This window comes from Pipra filicauda, unplaced genomic scaffold (assembly GCF_003945595.2).
Source record: "Pipra filicauda isolate LSUMZ 115617 unplaced genomic scaffold, ASM394559v2 scaffold142_size1944046_pilon, whole genome shotgun sequence".
Taxonomy (NCBI): domain Eukaryota; kingdom Metazoa; phylum Chordata; class Aves; order Passeriformes; family Pipridae; genus Pipra; species Pipra filicauda.
The window spans coordinates 85,822-101,233 of record NW_024103907.1 but is presented as its reverse complement, the minus strand read 5'-3'; the positions used below and the strand labels follow the sequence as shown (position 1 = coordinate 101,233).

General features: G+C 48.7%; 1 protein-coding gene across 1 annotated transcript; it reads left to right on the top strand.

Moving 5' to 3' along the window:
• The first annotated feature begins 181 nt into the window (after positions 1-181).
• Positions 182-5,540, top strand: SHISA2 (shisa family member 2). Its single transcript, XM_027713697.2, has 2 exons — positions 182-476; positions 2,460-5,540. Exons 1-2 carry the CDS (start codon positions 182-184, stop codon positions 3,011-3,013), a joined length of 849 nt encoding a protein of 282 aa, XP_027569498.1. The 3' UTR covers positions 3,014-5,540.
• The last annotated feature ends 9,872 nt before the right edge of the window (positions 5,541-15,412 follow it).

Genomic DNA, 15,412 nt, shown 5'->3' with positions numbered 1-15,412 from the left:
TCGGGCGGTGCGTCCCGGCAGCCGCTCCGCACCCCGTCGGCCGGCCCCGGGCATGTGGCGGCGGCGGCGGGACCCGCGGCCACACTCCCCGCAGCGCGGCGGCTGCCTGCCCCGGGGGGCCGGGCGGCGCTGCCCCGGCGCGGGGGGGCTCTGACGGCGCGGCCGCCCCCGCGGCGGCGCCATGCGGGGCTGGCTGCTGCTGGCGGCGCTGGGCTGGCTGCTGCCGGCGGGGGCCGCGGCTAGCGGCGAGTACTGCCACGGCTGGCTGGACGGGCAGGGCGGCTGGCGGGACGGCTTCCAGTGCCCCGAGCGCTTCGACGGCGGCGACGCCACCATCTGCTGCGGCAGCTGCGCCCTCCGGTACTGCTGCTCCAGCGCCGAGGCGCGGCTCGACCAGGGCGCCTGCGACAACGACCGGCGGCAGGGCGGCGCGGAGCCGGGCCGGCCCGGCAAGGACGGCTCCGACGGCGCGGCAGGTGAGGCGGCCCCGCCAAGGGTGGCACCGCGGGTCCCTCCGGCTCGGCGGCTCCGCGCGGGTTTGCGTTGAACGTCTTGCCCGCCCCTTCCCCCCCATGTCGCCGGTTCCCTCCTCCGTCGAGTCGTGGGGCTGGCCGGGCGGCGGCTGTTACACGGGGAGAAGTGCCCAAGCTGAAGGCCTGGCTTTTCCTGCCCTTATTATTGGAAATCCCAGCTACGTCTCCGTTAGAGGAGGTGACACCACTCCCCGCAGTCCCGGCCTGGCGCAGCTCTGCCACCACTTCGAACGGGCTCCTCAGCTCCAGTTGTGCTCCCCATTCAAAAGAGAAGGAAAAAATGAGACAACCGCATAGGAGCAAAAGAGAAAAAGTAACAGGATATTTCAAAAGAACTCTGGCTGGTCCCCACTGTAATTGTGTATGTTCTTCCAGCTCAGATATCCCCACTTAGGACTGGCTTTACAAGATTGAATTTCAAGGATAAACTCAAGTCTTTCTACTACTGTTTAAAAAAGCCTCGGTGCCTCCCCAGCACCCTTGCTCCCATTCACGCATGCTGAGCACACGAGAAGTAGCCTGAAGTGATGTTATAATTAGGACAGATTTACTCTTGCAAAACTTGTGCGTTACTGTCTGTAGCAAGTGTGTGCACCTGCTTAAGAGCCGCTGCAGCATCAAGCACAGAAGTGGAGATGATGTTTTGCAGCCTTTTGTTTAAAAGTGCTGAAATGATGGAAGAATTGTGTCCTTTTGGTTATAACTTGCTCCGTGTAATCAGCTGTGCAAGGAGGTATTCTGACGTGAGCAGATAGATAAACCTTCTTTGCAGTTCTCAAAGCAAGGCATTTTTTTTAAATTGGTGTTTACTGCTCAATAGGTTTGGGAGCCATTGCCCTGCACTGGCACTGTGAACTTGCATGTCATTAGCAGTGGCTGTCTTAGCAAGGTCAGACAGGGTCAAGCAGGGGTCCACAGCCCTGCTGGAGTCTTGGGGCTGCTGGGTTTTGGTGGAGATGATGAACTCCAGGCAGGTTGTTGGGAGCATTCACAAGCACTGAAGGGATGCACCTCTCCTTCGTTATTCTCGGATATATCCATGTACATTTCTTAGTGAGGCAGAGAAAACAGCTTTTTTCCTGGGAGTGGTGCCTGGAGCCCAAGTCCTTCCAAGGATGGTATTTGCCATGCTTGGTGGCTCCTGACCCCACCCGTGAAGCATCGCCCATACTTTCTGCTCCCACCCCTTGCCCACCCTCACTTGTCCTGCCCTGATGTCCCTTCATTAAGCCTTGCAAGGAGTGATGCTGCCCCTCTGCTGGCAGCGAAGCTTTGGAGCATGGTGCAGTCTCCCCAGTGTAGTTTCTCCCTAAAGCCAGGGCTGAAGTGCAGAGCAAGCAGATGCTTATCCCCAGGGCTATGGGGTGTCAGAGTCCCTGTGACTGCTGTCTGGTCACTGCCTTGCTGCCTCCCTTCCCCAGGGGGTGACAACAAGCCAGAGTGGGCTGGTGATGGGGAGGGATTTGATGCAGCACTGGTATGTGACTACCTTATGCTCCTGAGCCCTCAGCAGGGATCCTGCCCCCAAAGTATCTCCCTAAGGCACTGTTCAAACCTAGCAATGTCTTGCCTAATTTTTCTAGCAAGGCATATTGGAGACGCAATCTGATGAAAGGTGGAGCAGTGGTTAATGTGGACTAGACCACCATCACCAGGAGTGAGCTGTCCTCCCTCAAGGTGTGAGCTGTGGGCTTTCATCCCTGCTAATAACTGTAAAGATGCTTCTGGAAACTTAAGCTGTTGGTTTAGGCAGCCCTTTTCATCATTCCAGTGTAAAATGGTTGGCTGCACAAACAGCTGTCAGTGCTTGCCCTACACTGATCTGTGCTGGGAGGAATGGGCTCCGCTTGGATGAGGGAGGACTTCTGCTGGAGCTGCTGAGGTTTGTCTTTGGCCCCAGTGACAATGTTTTCCTTGCTGTTGCAGTGCCCATCTATGTGCCATTCCTTATCGTTGGATCTGTATTTGTCGCCTTCATCATCTTGGGGTCACTGGTGGCAGCTTGCTGCTGCAGATGCCTGCGGCCCAAGCAGGAGCCCCAGCAGAGTCGAGCCCCTGGGGGCACCCGCCTGATGGAGACAATCCCCATGATCCCAAGTGCCAGCACCTCCCGGGGCTCCTCCTCTCGCCAGTCAAGCACAGCTGCCAGCTCCAGCTCCAGTGCCAACTCAGGGGCCAGAGCCCCACCGACCAGGTCCCAGACCAACTGCTGTTTGCCAGAAGGGACCATGAATAATGTCTATGTCAACATGCCGACGAACTTCTCAGTGCTGAACTGCCAGCAGGCCACCCAGATCGTGCCGCACCAGGGGCAGTACCTGCACCCCCAGTATGTGGGCTACACTGTGCAGCATGACTCGATGCCGCTGACCCCGGTGCCCCCCTTCCTAGATGGTTTGCAGAGTGGCTACAGGCAGATCCAGTCTCCCTACCCGCACACCAACAGCGAACAGAAGATGTACCCAGCTGTGACTGTGTAGCGCTGATGCCTTCCTCCCCCTTCCTGCCCAGAAGATTTTAATATCTAAACTGAACAGAGGAGAAATACTTCCTTGGAATGAAGCTCCCAGAACATCACTTGTAAATAATTTTGAAAGGCTCATGCATGTCAGACAGTGTTTATAAACCATTTATTTTCAACGAGGTCTGTTGCCAGAAACTGTAAGGATGATATCTCGGAATTAACGTTGCCAGATACGCTCTCATTCCAGTGCGTGATTTACAGCAGCGGCGGATTATGCTGAAAATGCATATGTATTTCACATTACTGTACTTGAGAGATAAATGCCGGAGCCATTAAGTGCCCTTCAGGTATGACGTGGTCAGAAGTATTTGCCTAATTAATTCGTAGAAAGAGTTTTGTTACACTGTACAAGACCGCAGTACTTAAACCTCTCTTCTCCTCTCCCAGCTCCTTAATGACATTTCCCGATGTTTTACAGACAATCACAACCAAGAGCCAAACAGTGCAATCCCTGCGTGCAGGGTGCTGGTACCAGCCTTCACGGCTTCTTACACACATCCAGTTTGGGATGAAATGCCACGAGAGACTTTGTCTTGCAAAGACCAGTTTTCCTTGTCCCTGGTATTTATGTAGGAATTGGAAGAGTGAATTATTCAGCTCTTCTTCCAGTGCACTTGAAATCCTTGATTTGGTTTTGTCTCAAGATCAGAACCCAGCAGTGGTTTGCACAGACTATCTTTGTGAACATTTTACTAAAAACACAGTACGAGGTGCTTGCTCTTTGTGATACTCAGCAGAGCTTTGGTACAGCTGGCAGCATCTGAGCTGAAACTGCCTTCACAGGGAAAGGTCATACTGTGATTCCAGATATGCCTAGTTTAACCTCACTTCTCATGAAACAGTAAACCTGCAGGAATACGCATGAAGTTGTCAGCCCCAAAGCCTACTTGCAGCTGAGTCTGCCTGTAGGAAAATGGAGTTTGTCCCACTCCCCCGCCAGCCCATTCTGAGTCCCCTGCCCTCCCATGTGGGAGTAGGGGGGTCTCACACAGAATTGCCCTGGCTGGGACACGGTAGGGCTGGCGCAGTTTTGAAACCTGTCCTCTTTTCTTCTTTACCTGTGGGGCAGGGGACTAGGAAGGCACAGCTGTATTTAATAATAAGGAAAAAGGCCCAACCAAAGGACAAGGGTGCTTGCAGTGCCGTGGGGATCAGGGAGATGGTGAGGTGTGGACGGGGGGACACTTCACACTGGAGCTGCTGGCTCTGTTTTGCTTTGCTTCATCTGGAGAAAACACCTCTCCAGGTGGAAAGGCAACATCGTGCTGGGAATAATCAGATCATGCTACTTGTAATATATCAACCCAGATGTAGCAAACTAAGGCTGGTTTTGTCTCTTAAGAAAGCACAGTCTCTGCGTTTCCATCCATTTGTTCTTCAGCCAAAACACTGCAACAGAAGACTGAGGCTCTGTACAAAAGAACAGGCAATTACTGTAACCAGACCAGACATTACAAAAGGTTTCTTATTGTCTGATACTGTATCAATATGTAGCAATAACTGTGATACTGTTATTTTTTGTATGTCTGTTTTTAAATGACACATAAGGTGCAGACACTTTGCCAAATCCAGTGGTTTGCTCATAAACATGCCACACACAGGCAGTCTGCAGTGGGCAGAAATGGTTTGGCCGCTGCCATGGGGAAATGAATAGGTAATTTATCCCAGATCTGTTGTTCCTGGCTGCGATCGCCCAGTCAGTGTGCAGGACCTGGATAGAAAGATTGGTGTATGGGACCTGGCATCCCCTCCAGCCAGGCTGGGCGTCTGGGAAGGCAGTGCCCGGCTGCTGGAGGTGTCAGTGTCCGCCCTGCTCTGCCTGCACAGCGTGGTGCTTGGGGATCTTCAAGGTAGTGGTTGCACCAGAGCTGGGTGCTGCCAAGCTCCTGAAGGACCCACCCTGCTGTCTGGTCTCATGGGGATTTAGGTTTCTACATGCCCACGTTGTAGCGTGATCACTCTGACCTTCCCAAGCTGAGCTGGCAGCTGCCCGTGGCTTCAGAAGGAGCTGGAGGTGCTTGGCCCCAGGTGAGACCTGGCCTGTTCCTGCATGACCAGACAAGCAGCTCATCTCTGTGGTCATGACGTTTCCCAGCTGTGAACCAAATCAGCTCCCCCTGCCACCAGTGCACAACACTGCCTGCCTTGCACAGGCCCTGGCAAGGACACCTTCTCTGACCTATGAAATTCAGGTGAATCTTTGTATGTTGTTTACTTGTTTAAAAAAAAAGAAAAAAGAATAAGTTAAATTTAAGTCTGTAGAAATTAATTTACAACTGAAGGCAGAGAAACCTGAGTTGTAATAGAAGGAATTTTGTGAGATGTGGTGATTTTTTTAATGTCATGTACAATAATGTAAAACCAATGTTACCATTTAATATAGCTTTTAAATCTCTGAAAGAGCACTTGCTTTAAAGTGTTTCTTACAAATGAAGAAAAAAGCCCCCTTTGTTTCTTAATAAATACTTTACAGTGTGACTTTAGTTTTGTTTGCTTTGTCATAGGCTCTTTTTTTCTTCAGTTAATAATTTACTTTCTTCTGTCTACAAAAGCACATCTGACCAGCCCACTTCTCCAGACTCTGGAAAAAAGCAAAGTTTGGATTTTTTGCTGCGTTTTTAAAGACTAACAGTAAACCCATCAACTTACATGGCTGAACACGGTGCCCCAGTGGGGCATGTGTGAGGGTGTATGTTTGTAGAGAAGGGGACCAGGGAGATGGTATCTGAGCATCAGATGAGATGGGGACCCCTCATGTCTCAGCGGCCACAAGGGTGGCTGAGGAGCAGCAGCAGGAGCAGGATGGGCCAGAGCCCATGGACCCATGAGGTTCCCCATTTCCAAATAATACCAAACGCTCTGCAGCAAACAGCATTTTTGGAGGATTTTGGTTTCAGTAGGACTCATGGTTACCAGTTGAGCATTTTGAGTGTACAACTCAGTAAGAGGCCCTGCTGTTCTCACTGCCCTCTGCATGGGGACCCTTCTTGCTTGAGCAAACTCCATCCTCATAAGTGAGACCAAGACCAAATCCAAACCCCTGTTGTGCCAGGGGGCATAATGCAAGCCTGGGACAAGGCCACTTTGCTTTCCTGGTGTTTGCTCCCTGCTGCTGCTGGCGATGCTGGTGCTGCACTCTGTGGGCAGGCAGATGGCTGGGAGAGCCAAGAGGGCATAGATAGGAAACCGGGTCTTTGTTGGATCTGCCTGTTTATGACTCAAATAAGACCAGTTTGGGAAAAAAGTAGCCTTGGTCAGGCTGTACACAGCATGTCCTAAAATGCCACCACTTCCTAGCAACTGGGGGAGGCGAGGGAGCAAGGCTGGAAGCAGAAAGCTGTTAGGGAAGGGGGGGGTCAGCCATGGCTTGGAGTAGATGTGCTGAGGTGGCAAGCACTGCAGCAGGAGAGGCCAACAGTTTGTGTCAAAGCTTTTTCTTGCATTTTTATGTGGGGTGTTTCCCTCCTTGGTAGGTTTTTTCCCACGGTCCAGAGAGGTGGGTTTTTCCTGCTCCATGTGGTGACTATGGATGGCATGGGGAAAGAGAGTGTGGAAACTTGCTGATGAACTCTGAGCAAGTGCAAGTGGTGGTGCATTTACTTTTTATAGGTTACAGTGTCAGTTGAGACCAAGGTCATTTGGACTGCAACTCAGAAGGAATAGTCCACATGCAATACAGGAACTGGAAAACCCTCGTGCAGTGCTGCTGCATAGCACTGGGACACGGCAGTCCAGGGTTGGGCTCGAACCAGGGACCAGGATGGGCACAGCAGCTCTTAGCTCCTACCAAGGAATGTGCAGCTGCTCTGCAGGAGAGATGGTCTCTTCTTTAAAATGCAACAGGCTAAAAAATTCTAAACCTGCTGCATGGCCCATAAATACATTTTTGGCCTTATGTTGCTGTAAGAAGGGATGGAAACGCTCCTGACATCACCCATATTGCAACCTTAGCCGAGTGCTCTTCACGCTAAGTCATGCGGCTTGGTGAGGGATGATGTGTGGCTCAGGAAGCTCACCCCAAGAAGCTGTACACCTCTTTCCTTGCTCAATTTCATCCTGATACTCAGTCCTATATTCCCAAACATTCCTCTTTTTTTCCTGCTGCTTACACCCCTTAAATGTTCTCGCTCACTTGCAGTTTAAAGTGTATGGCATCCTGTTTCTGTCCCTGTTTCTCAATACATTGCTGCCTATTTCAGGCACCGAAGTGCTCAGTCACATGTTGTGCAGGGTGAGCAGTAGTGATGGTGGGCAGAAGTCAGCAAATCCCACACAGGCTAGGCCAGCGCTGGTTTGCCCAGAGCACACACCAAGATGCTGGTGGTGTCCTCACAAGGGGAACTGTGCCCCTGAGGTGGCCATAGGCAATCCCATCAGGCTTGGCCAGTACTGACCACAGTGCCCATACCACTGAGCTATGGAGGGAACAGCAAGAAATCATCATCAGAGACGTGACCCCCTCACAACACACATGTGGAGAACCACTTCAAAATGTCTTACCTATTAGCTGGGCACAGTCAGAGGACAAAGCCCATTAGCAGGGGGTTTTCATGCCCCTGTACAGCTGTTACCAGCCATCATCAAGGTTATTAGTGGAAAGTGGGGAGTGTGGCGCAATTAGAAGCCATTGCTTACATGTGGCCCTTAATGCCCACAGAAGGGCGAGCTGGGGTGCAGGTCTCAGCTCAGCACATTGACCTCAGCACCTTCCTTTCAAAAAATCTCATTCACTGTTCACTTTTGGTCTTGCCGGAACTTTTCTTCTCCCTCCAGATTTTCTGTTTTTCCACTCTTTTCCTCTCACTGAAGTTATTACTAAATATTATTCCCCACTTGTATTCCCTTGTATTTTTCCAAGCTGAATCTCATTTTATTGTTTCCTCCTCATATTTCCTGCTTCTCTGTAGGTCTCTTTGTAATATTTCTCTGTCCTCAGAGAGGCTTGCAACATTTTCCTGCCCGGGATCCCTTTCAAATGGACTGAACAAATGACATAAGCTTGTACCATCCTTTCTCCCCTTCCCCATCTACACTGAATGGAGCTGGTTCCATGAGATGCTGGCTCACAGTGCCCCCCGTCCTGTAGCAGAACACTTAATCCCTGTGACAGTATTTCTGTTGAACCTGAACAGACAGATAACACCAGCCACTGGTGCTGTAACACTCCTGTGCTGTAGCCTCCTGTGCCCCAGCAGTGGGAATATACCCATCACGCTGGACCACTTAGCACAAAATACCCATGGGGGCTTCACCAGCGGGAAGTCCTCACTTGAGCCAACATTTCAGTGTGGCTGCTTTGCATCAGATGTTGTTGGCTTATCTGCAGCAAGCTCTGGAGGCGAGGCTGGCATGGGTGATGTCTTGCCTCAGAACCTTAGGGTGTGCCAGTGCCCCCATCTCCTGGGGCGGACCTGGCCCAAGACACAGCTCCCCCCCACCCTGGGAAGCCACTACAGTCCTGGTACAGGGCTGGCTTTTCTCTCTCTGCTGCAGAAATCTCCCTTCCTGTGCTGACTCTTTACTGGTCTTGAGATTTGCTGACAAAAATGCTGTCCTGAGTGCTTGGCTTCATTGTACTTTATATCTGGAAAATCTCAGCACACTGAGCTGACCCCAGGCCTTTTTCACCTGGGTTGTGACACTGCAACTCTCACCTTCTCCAGCTTCTCCATGCTGGCTTGTTTACAATGCTTTCCTTGGCCCTCATGTCATGTCCATCTCCTGCTTGCCCCCATGTCATGTCCAGTGACCTGCAGGGAGCTTGGCACTCCACTGTGGTGACTGCTGAGCCAGACCTCTTGTGGGGGCAGCTGTGCTGGATGGGGGCAGCTGTGCTGGATGGGGGCATCTGGGGCATAGTGAGTAGAGGCACAGCTTTGTTAGGAAAACACCTGCCTGCTAAACATCAAAGGTGATATCTTCCAAATACCAAGAAAAAGGTAGCAAACATTCCACTAGGCATGGCTGAGAAGTTGCTAGGTGTGTCAGAAGCCAACTATCCTCTTACTTCCTGATTTTCATTAGAAGAGGGGAGAGAAACGTCTCTGGAATGTAACATGAGTCACAGCTCTCAGATTGTAAGTGCCTCCAGCACTCACGAAGCTCAGTGTCCCCACCACTCTGACATGGCACCCTCACAGGGGCAGCACCTAATATCAAGGGGAATGCAGAGGGAAACCAGGACCACCTCTTTGGCCATCACCCCACTGTCCCATCAGATCAGTCATGGCATGAAAAATGCAAAATGAGTTCCCTCCTATCAAACTTCCTCATGGTGAGTGTCCTGGCTGACTATGACCACTGCAGCAGGGTCTCACCAGCACTATTCACCATTCCCTCACCTGGGATATAGCCCACTCCCCATTTGCCCTGGAGCTCCTTCCTTAGTACAGACAGCCAAGAACCAGCAGTGGATTTCAGTGATGTTTCAAGCCTTAATTCTCCACAGCTATGTACTTCTGCTGAGGAGGGAGTAGGACACTCATTGCTCCTTGCAGGTATCCGAGGACCTGCTGCACCCCAAACGCTGGGAGAACTCAAAGAGGCACAGGGCTGTGCTGGAGGGAGGGCTGGTTCTAGGTGACTGGGTACTGCTGCAGCAGTGCTCACAAAAAGGGATTATGTTTCTTAAATCTTCTTCCTTAACATTCCTCAACTGGACCTTTCTCAGTTACACTTTTATTTTTTAATGTTCCCATTTCAGACTTGAGCATTAATCTACAGGTTTAGGGACTTTGATTCTCCTTTGGTCTGGTATGAGGCACCCAAGAGTGCCATCAACACTTAGCAGCTGCTCCAACAAATATTTGGCTCTGGGACATGAGCACTAGACTCTCTCACAATCTTGCCTGTCAAACTGTTAAGAGGGAAAGTCTCTGAGGTGATTAGTCAACTAATATATCTAATAAGGGGTTTAAGGAGCAATCCATTACATTTAACAATTCTGAGAATCATTTCCCTTTTCGTGTGCTGTACAAGAGACGACAGTGCAGGGAGCAGTTGGCTAAGCATCGAATTCTCCCACCACCAACTGAATAAAGCTTATGTAAGTTTATCATCAATTTTACTTTGGTGTAATTGATTGCCCAGATGTGTGAGAAGCTTTTACATACAGTGCACTTCCTGCTGCTACATGCTTGCAGGCTGGACTGCTGCTGTGGAGGCCCAGAGAAGGAGCAAGCATTTACTGCAGCACAACAGGGATACGCAAGGAGTTCATCACTCTCTATTTCTTTGCAAAGGAAAAGCATAAACTAGTTCTGGCTTTTGGGATAAAAGTGTTTTGAAATGTGCTCAAGCAATGACTTGTAAAGGGAAGAGGGGAAATTTGGCTTACATCTTTTTGTTTCCTAATTTAAAAAAACACCAGAAACTTGTTTTAAAAAAGTCTCTCTATGCTCTTAAAAGTGGTTGTCAGCAATCTATAAGGAAACAACCTATTCACCAAGTTATAGCACCCTAAGGAGGGAAAGTTTTAGCCAGACTATATATAAATATGCATTTTGCTCCTGATAAAATCTGTTTAACTCCAGCATCTAATAATATTTGGACAAAAAGATCTCTTTGTTAAAGCTCATACACTTTTACTTTCTATAGGGATCTTATAATGCATGTTCCCCCTGGTCACCAAAAATCAGGTAAGGCTAGCATTTTCTGCAAATTTATCTTCAGCCGTTACTTGCGTTACCCCTCCGAGTCTGTGCAGCCATGGTGGTTTTCTTCAGGAGGGGTGATGCTGTGCTTCAGCTGGCTGTGCCCTCAGGTCTTACGGCCCAGGCTCACCCAGCTGAGCTGCTGAGGCTCTCTGGTGTTCCAGCCCCCTCACTTCGCAGCAGGTCCAGCACAAGGGACAATGTGATTCACAGCTCACTATGAAAAAATATTTGTTAAATGGAAAGAACATATTGTAGTAGAGAGGATCACAGCTTGTGTCCCCCAGAGCATATGGATGCAGTGCTGCTGGGGAAACGAGAGCCTTTGTGTGGTGCTTCATGCTGTCAGTCTTGCTTGAGGCAAGTGAGCTTGAGAGTTACTCCTCCAGGTATGGTAACATGAGTTCAGCAGCATCAGCCGAGCACCATCAACAGAGAGTAGGTGTGATATTCCTGAGCAGGCAGAAGCAGGAGAGATCCTGTCCCCGTGCTCAGGATAGTTTGGAGGAAACCAGTCTGCCACAGTCTTGCCTCACCTCACATCTCTCTGCATCATCAGACCATGCTCCCCCCTCCAACACAAGAGTGTGCAAGCCCAGTATTAAAAAAGCCTCTTGCAAATTTAGCTGCAAGTAAGGAGGCAAAGGAAGTTTTAGGGCTTAATTTTCCTCTGCTGTGTCTATATGACCTAGTTGGGACAAAAGACTTCCAAGGTTTATTTTGGTGAAGCCTTGGTGAGATCGAGTGTATCATTTGGAGGAGAATCTCTCTCCATCTAGCTTATATAAGAAGATGGTTTTCACCCTGGAGATAGTATTCAAATACCATGCACCTGCTGTAAGCTCAGCAGAAACATTCTTATTTTGCCATATTAGTCTTGCTTTGGGGCCTGATTTGAGACCCATTAAAGGAACTCAAGCCTTGTCCTAGGCACTAACAAGCAGGCCCTTAAAACACACCCAAAAGGCCACGAAAAAATAAAAATAATCCATTCACCAGCTTTTCAGGCTAAATCTCAAATACATTTAGCACTGAACTCTTGCTGCAAATCTTGTGGGGGGATAAAACAAACAAGCCTTGGTCCACTGGATTGCTTTAATAAAAGGTTTATTGGAAATATTTTTGTGCAGACATACAACAGTCAACAATGCTGTTCAAAGCTACAAATTGTCTAAGTTTTTTGAACCTTCTAAAAATACAAGTAAATGACCTTCATTTGTATTCAGTCTGGAAGGGAAACAAACTTCACTGTAATGCGATGCTGTATTTAAACTACCAAAGGACATTAATAGGACCTGAAAATGGTAACACTTCTAGAGGAAAAAACACACACACCACTGCTGCTCTGCTGGGAGCCAATTAAACATCCCCCCACAGCATCACTCCTCTCTGCATATCCAGATTAAAACGTCCCCATCTGAAACAATATTTAAGCAATTCGAGTACAGATATGACAGACAAGTGGGCACATGACTTGGCTCGCTGATGAAAAAGATGCTGTTAAGATCCTGTCACTCAAGACGCTGAGTATTTGACCTCCCAGTGCAATAGGCTGCACTTTGGGGGCAGGAGGAGGGACAGGGGGAGGTTTTCAAATCAGACAGTTCTTCCAACACACACATGCACACAGTCCCAGAGGGCTTGGCTGCCTCGTTGCTGTATATCTGGAGTCCTTTCTTTTTTTTTTTTTTTTCTTTTTTAAAGAGTTTAGAAACAACTTTGAGCAACTTTCCAATCTATGAGGTCTTGACCGTAAGAAAAGCAAGTACCCTCATTCCCTTCCTGAATCAAAATATCAACCAGAAGGGCAAAGGAGAGCATATGCACAGTCTGGTAAACTCCATGTTTTCTAAGAAACCCTGTTTTGAAATTGATTAATTTATGCCAAGATGACATCTGGAACATCTTCGCAGGGAAGCCACCCAGTAAAGTAGTTAGAATCAAAATAATCATGTCTTTCTGTTAATGTTGGTTTTTTCCCTTGGCTTCATCACTCCATAATTACAAGGTGCTGACCTTCCAGCTATGCATAGGGACAATTTGGCAATGTATTAGACTTTTCCTCATCATTAGACCTCTGTTTGACTGCCCAGAGCTCGGCTTGACCACACAGAATTTGTCAATTACCCACTTCTATTTCTCTTTAGTAACTACAGAGATGCTGAAGGAGAACGAACCCCTTGTGGCAGACTTCAGGAGAACTTGTCTCACCTTCTTCATATATAAAGGTAGCCTTTGGATAAAGACCAGTACTCAGCTGCTTTACCTTCTGTCCACACCACAAATGAGCAGGCCATGAATACAAATGAAACAACTTCTAGGCTTCACACTCTATCACAAAAAGATCCAGGTCCCCAGATTAACAAGTTCCTTGCACTGGCCTGAGGGACAGGAACCTGCCCAGGAGCAACACCTAAGAAGTCCCATTAACTCTACATGAAGGATTCTCAGTCAGGACTGAAATAATTTCAGTGCTCAGTTCTGGTGGGTCCATGAGGAAAACAGTAGTTGGGAAACAATTTAGCAATCTGTCATAACCCATGAAACAACCCACTAGAGCCAAAGTATGCTAAGCAGGGGGCACTTCTGGCAGGGACACCTTTCCTTTTTCCAAGCCCAGGACTCAGCTTGGTACCAGAGAAACTCAGCTTCAGGAAGGAACCAAAGAAGAAAGCTTTATCACAGCACTTCAGGGAAGCCTGAGGAATTCCTCCCTTCTCTAACCTCTAACAGCAGCAGTGGTCTTGGCCAAACTATTCTGTTTCCCAGTACCTTCACCTCTCCAGACAGCCAATCCGAGAGCACATTCCTGGCCAGATAAACTCAGTCAGGCTGTCAGGGCTTTCTGCAGGTCACCGAGAAGTGATCACCTTTGGGATTCACTTGTGGGGCCAAGCAGCACAGGGCATTTTCTGGTTTTCATTTGCCAACAAAGCTCAAAGCCTCCATTAATCTTACTGCTACATATGGAAAAGGTACAGAAAGAGTTATTTTCTGTACCCATATGGACTTATTTTGATGTCTCCTATTGTACTGACCTGTCCTGTGGCTTTCTCCAGACACACAGCTCTGGTCACAGATGCTGAAAGGTGGTGAAGGCTCTCTTGGGTGTCTATAGGATACTGAAGATGAGAGATTTGAGCTCTTTCCTTCCTGGAGTTATTCAGTTTTGAGAAGTCAGTATAAGCAATATTCTAAGAGTAGGAAAAATAAAATGGGAATAGAGTTGTATTAACTGTGTTATCAAGTCTACAAGATTTGCCCCAACCCCACAGAGGACAAAAAAGCTTTTAAGAAAAAAATCAGTGTGTATGGTTTCACCAATCCCAAAAGCTCAGCACCAGGAAGAATAAGCTCCAGAAAGAAACTGCCTCTCTGAAAGCTCAGGTCATGTCAAAGGCTTCACCTCACCAGCACTAACAGGTAACTTCCAAGGAAGCAGGGGCTATGCTCCTGGAACAGTTCATTTTACCCCTGCTGCTGCTGGCAGAGTCCCACTGGCCACTGTCTATGATACAAAAACAACTATGCTACCGTGCTGTGGAACAGCCAGCTCCCTGTGGCTGCACCTCTCAGCCTGGCTGAAGAGCCACACTTCAAAATGGGATCTCCTGCACAGAGAGCTTTTGAGGAACAGTGACATGCCTGCAGATAAGCAACATGCCAAAGAGAAGCATCACTGTCTGTCAACTCGCTTGCCCAGTGACATGATTGCTCACACAGGGTCTGACCGGTGGGATGAGAGTGGGCTGTGTACAAGTCCAGCCATCAGATTCATGACCTCCTGAGCAGCGTGGAGGGACAGTTATGAGTTATGGCTAGGAACAACACTTGGATTTGAATTCAAATCTCATTTGATAGGCACTTTAGCTGTGCCTCTAAGAGCTGCCTGCTGGACAGCCTCAGGGCTGTGCCCAGGGGACCCTGCAGGTACAAGGTAGGGACAAGGGTCTGGATCTACTTGGTGCTCAGCATTCTCGAGGAGGCACAGAGCTGCAGCATAGACAGACTCTGGAAGAAATGAGTAAAAGGGTCCTTCCTGACAGGACAGAAGGAGTCCAACTGTCTAGACATTGAGGAACATATGCAGGGTCAATGCTGTGTTTCATAAGCAGAAGCAAACTGCTACCCAGATATAGCAGTTATACAGCACAGGTATAGCACAAATTCTCCTCTCCGACCCCTCAGGTATTTCATAACATCATTGTTTCTTATTAGACTCAATAAGACACAAAGAGCTTTCCTGCAAACTGGTTGAAGTTTAACGCATTGATACTGGGTGGATCCAAAACTAAGGTAAAATTATCCTCAGTGCTTAACACTATGAGAAATCTGACAAATCTGAAGTGCTTCTTGGGGGCAAACACCCACTGAAGGGCTGCTCTGCTTCAAACTTGAGCTGTGAGGTGTAATAGCAGAAGTACAGTCAGAGCATTTAAAAATGAAATTAAGTAATTTTTTACAAAACCAAGGGACAATGTAAATAGGACATCACTAATTTTCACTGATGACTGGAGGCAATGTGAAACAGCAGATTTAGTGAGTTAGCCCAAAAGGACAAAATAAGCTTGTAGGACAGGGACAGTGTAAGGTCCATGCACCTCTCAAGCTCTTGGGTTCTCCATACAGGGCCAAGTTGCACCCAGTGTGGACACTGACTACGTCACATTCCCTACATTTCACACATTCTGGTCCACCTGAGC

What these genes read in the sequence shown, in the direction of transcription:
- SHISA2 (XM_027713697.2), top strand. Translation starts at nt 182, where the DNA reads ATGCGGGGCTGGCTGCTGCTGGCGGCGCTGGGCTGGCTGCTGCCGGCG. An exon ending in CGGCTCCGACGGCGCGGCAG is followed by an intron (nt 477 to 2,459) that starts GTGAGGCGGCCC and finishes TTGCTGTTGCAG; the next exon opens with TGCCCATCTATGTGCCATTC.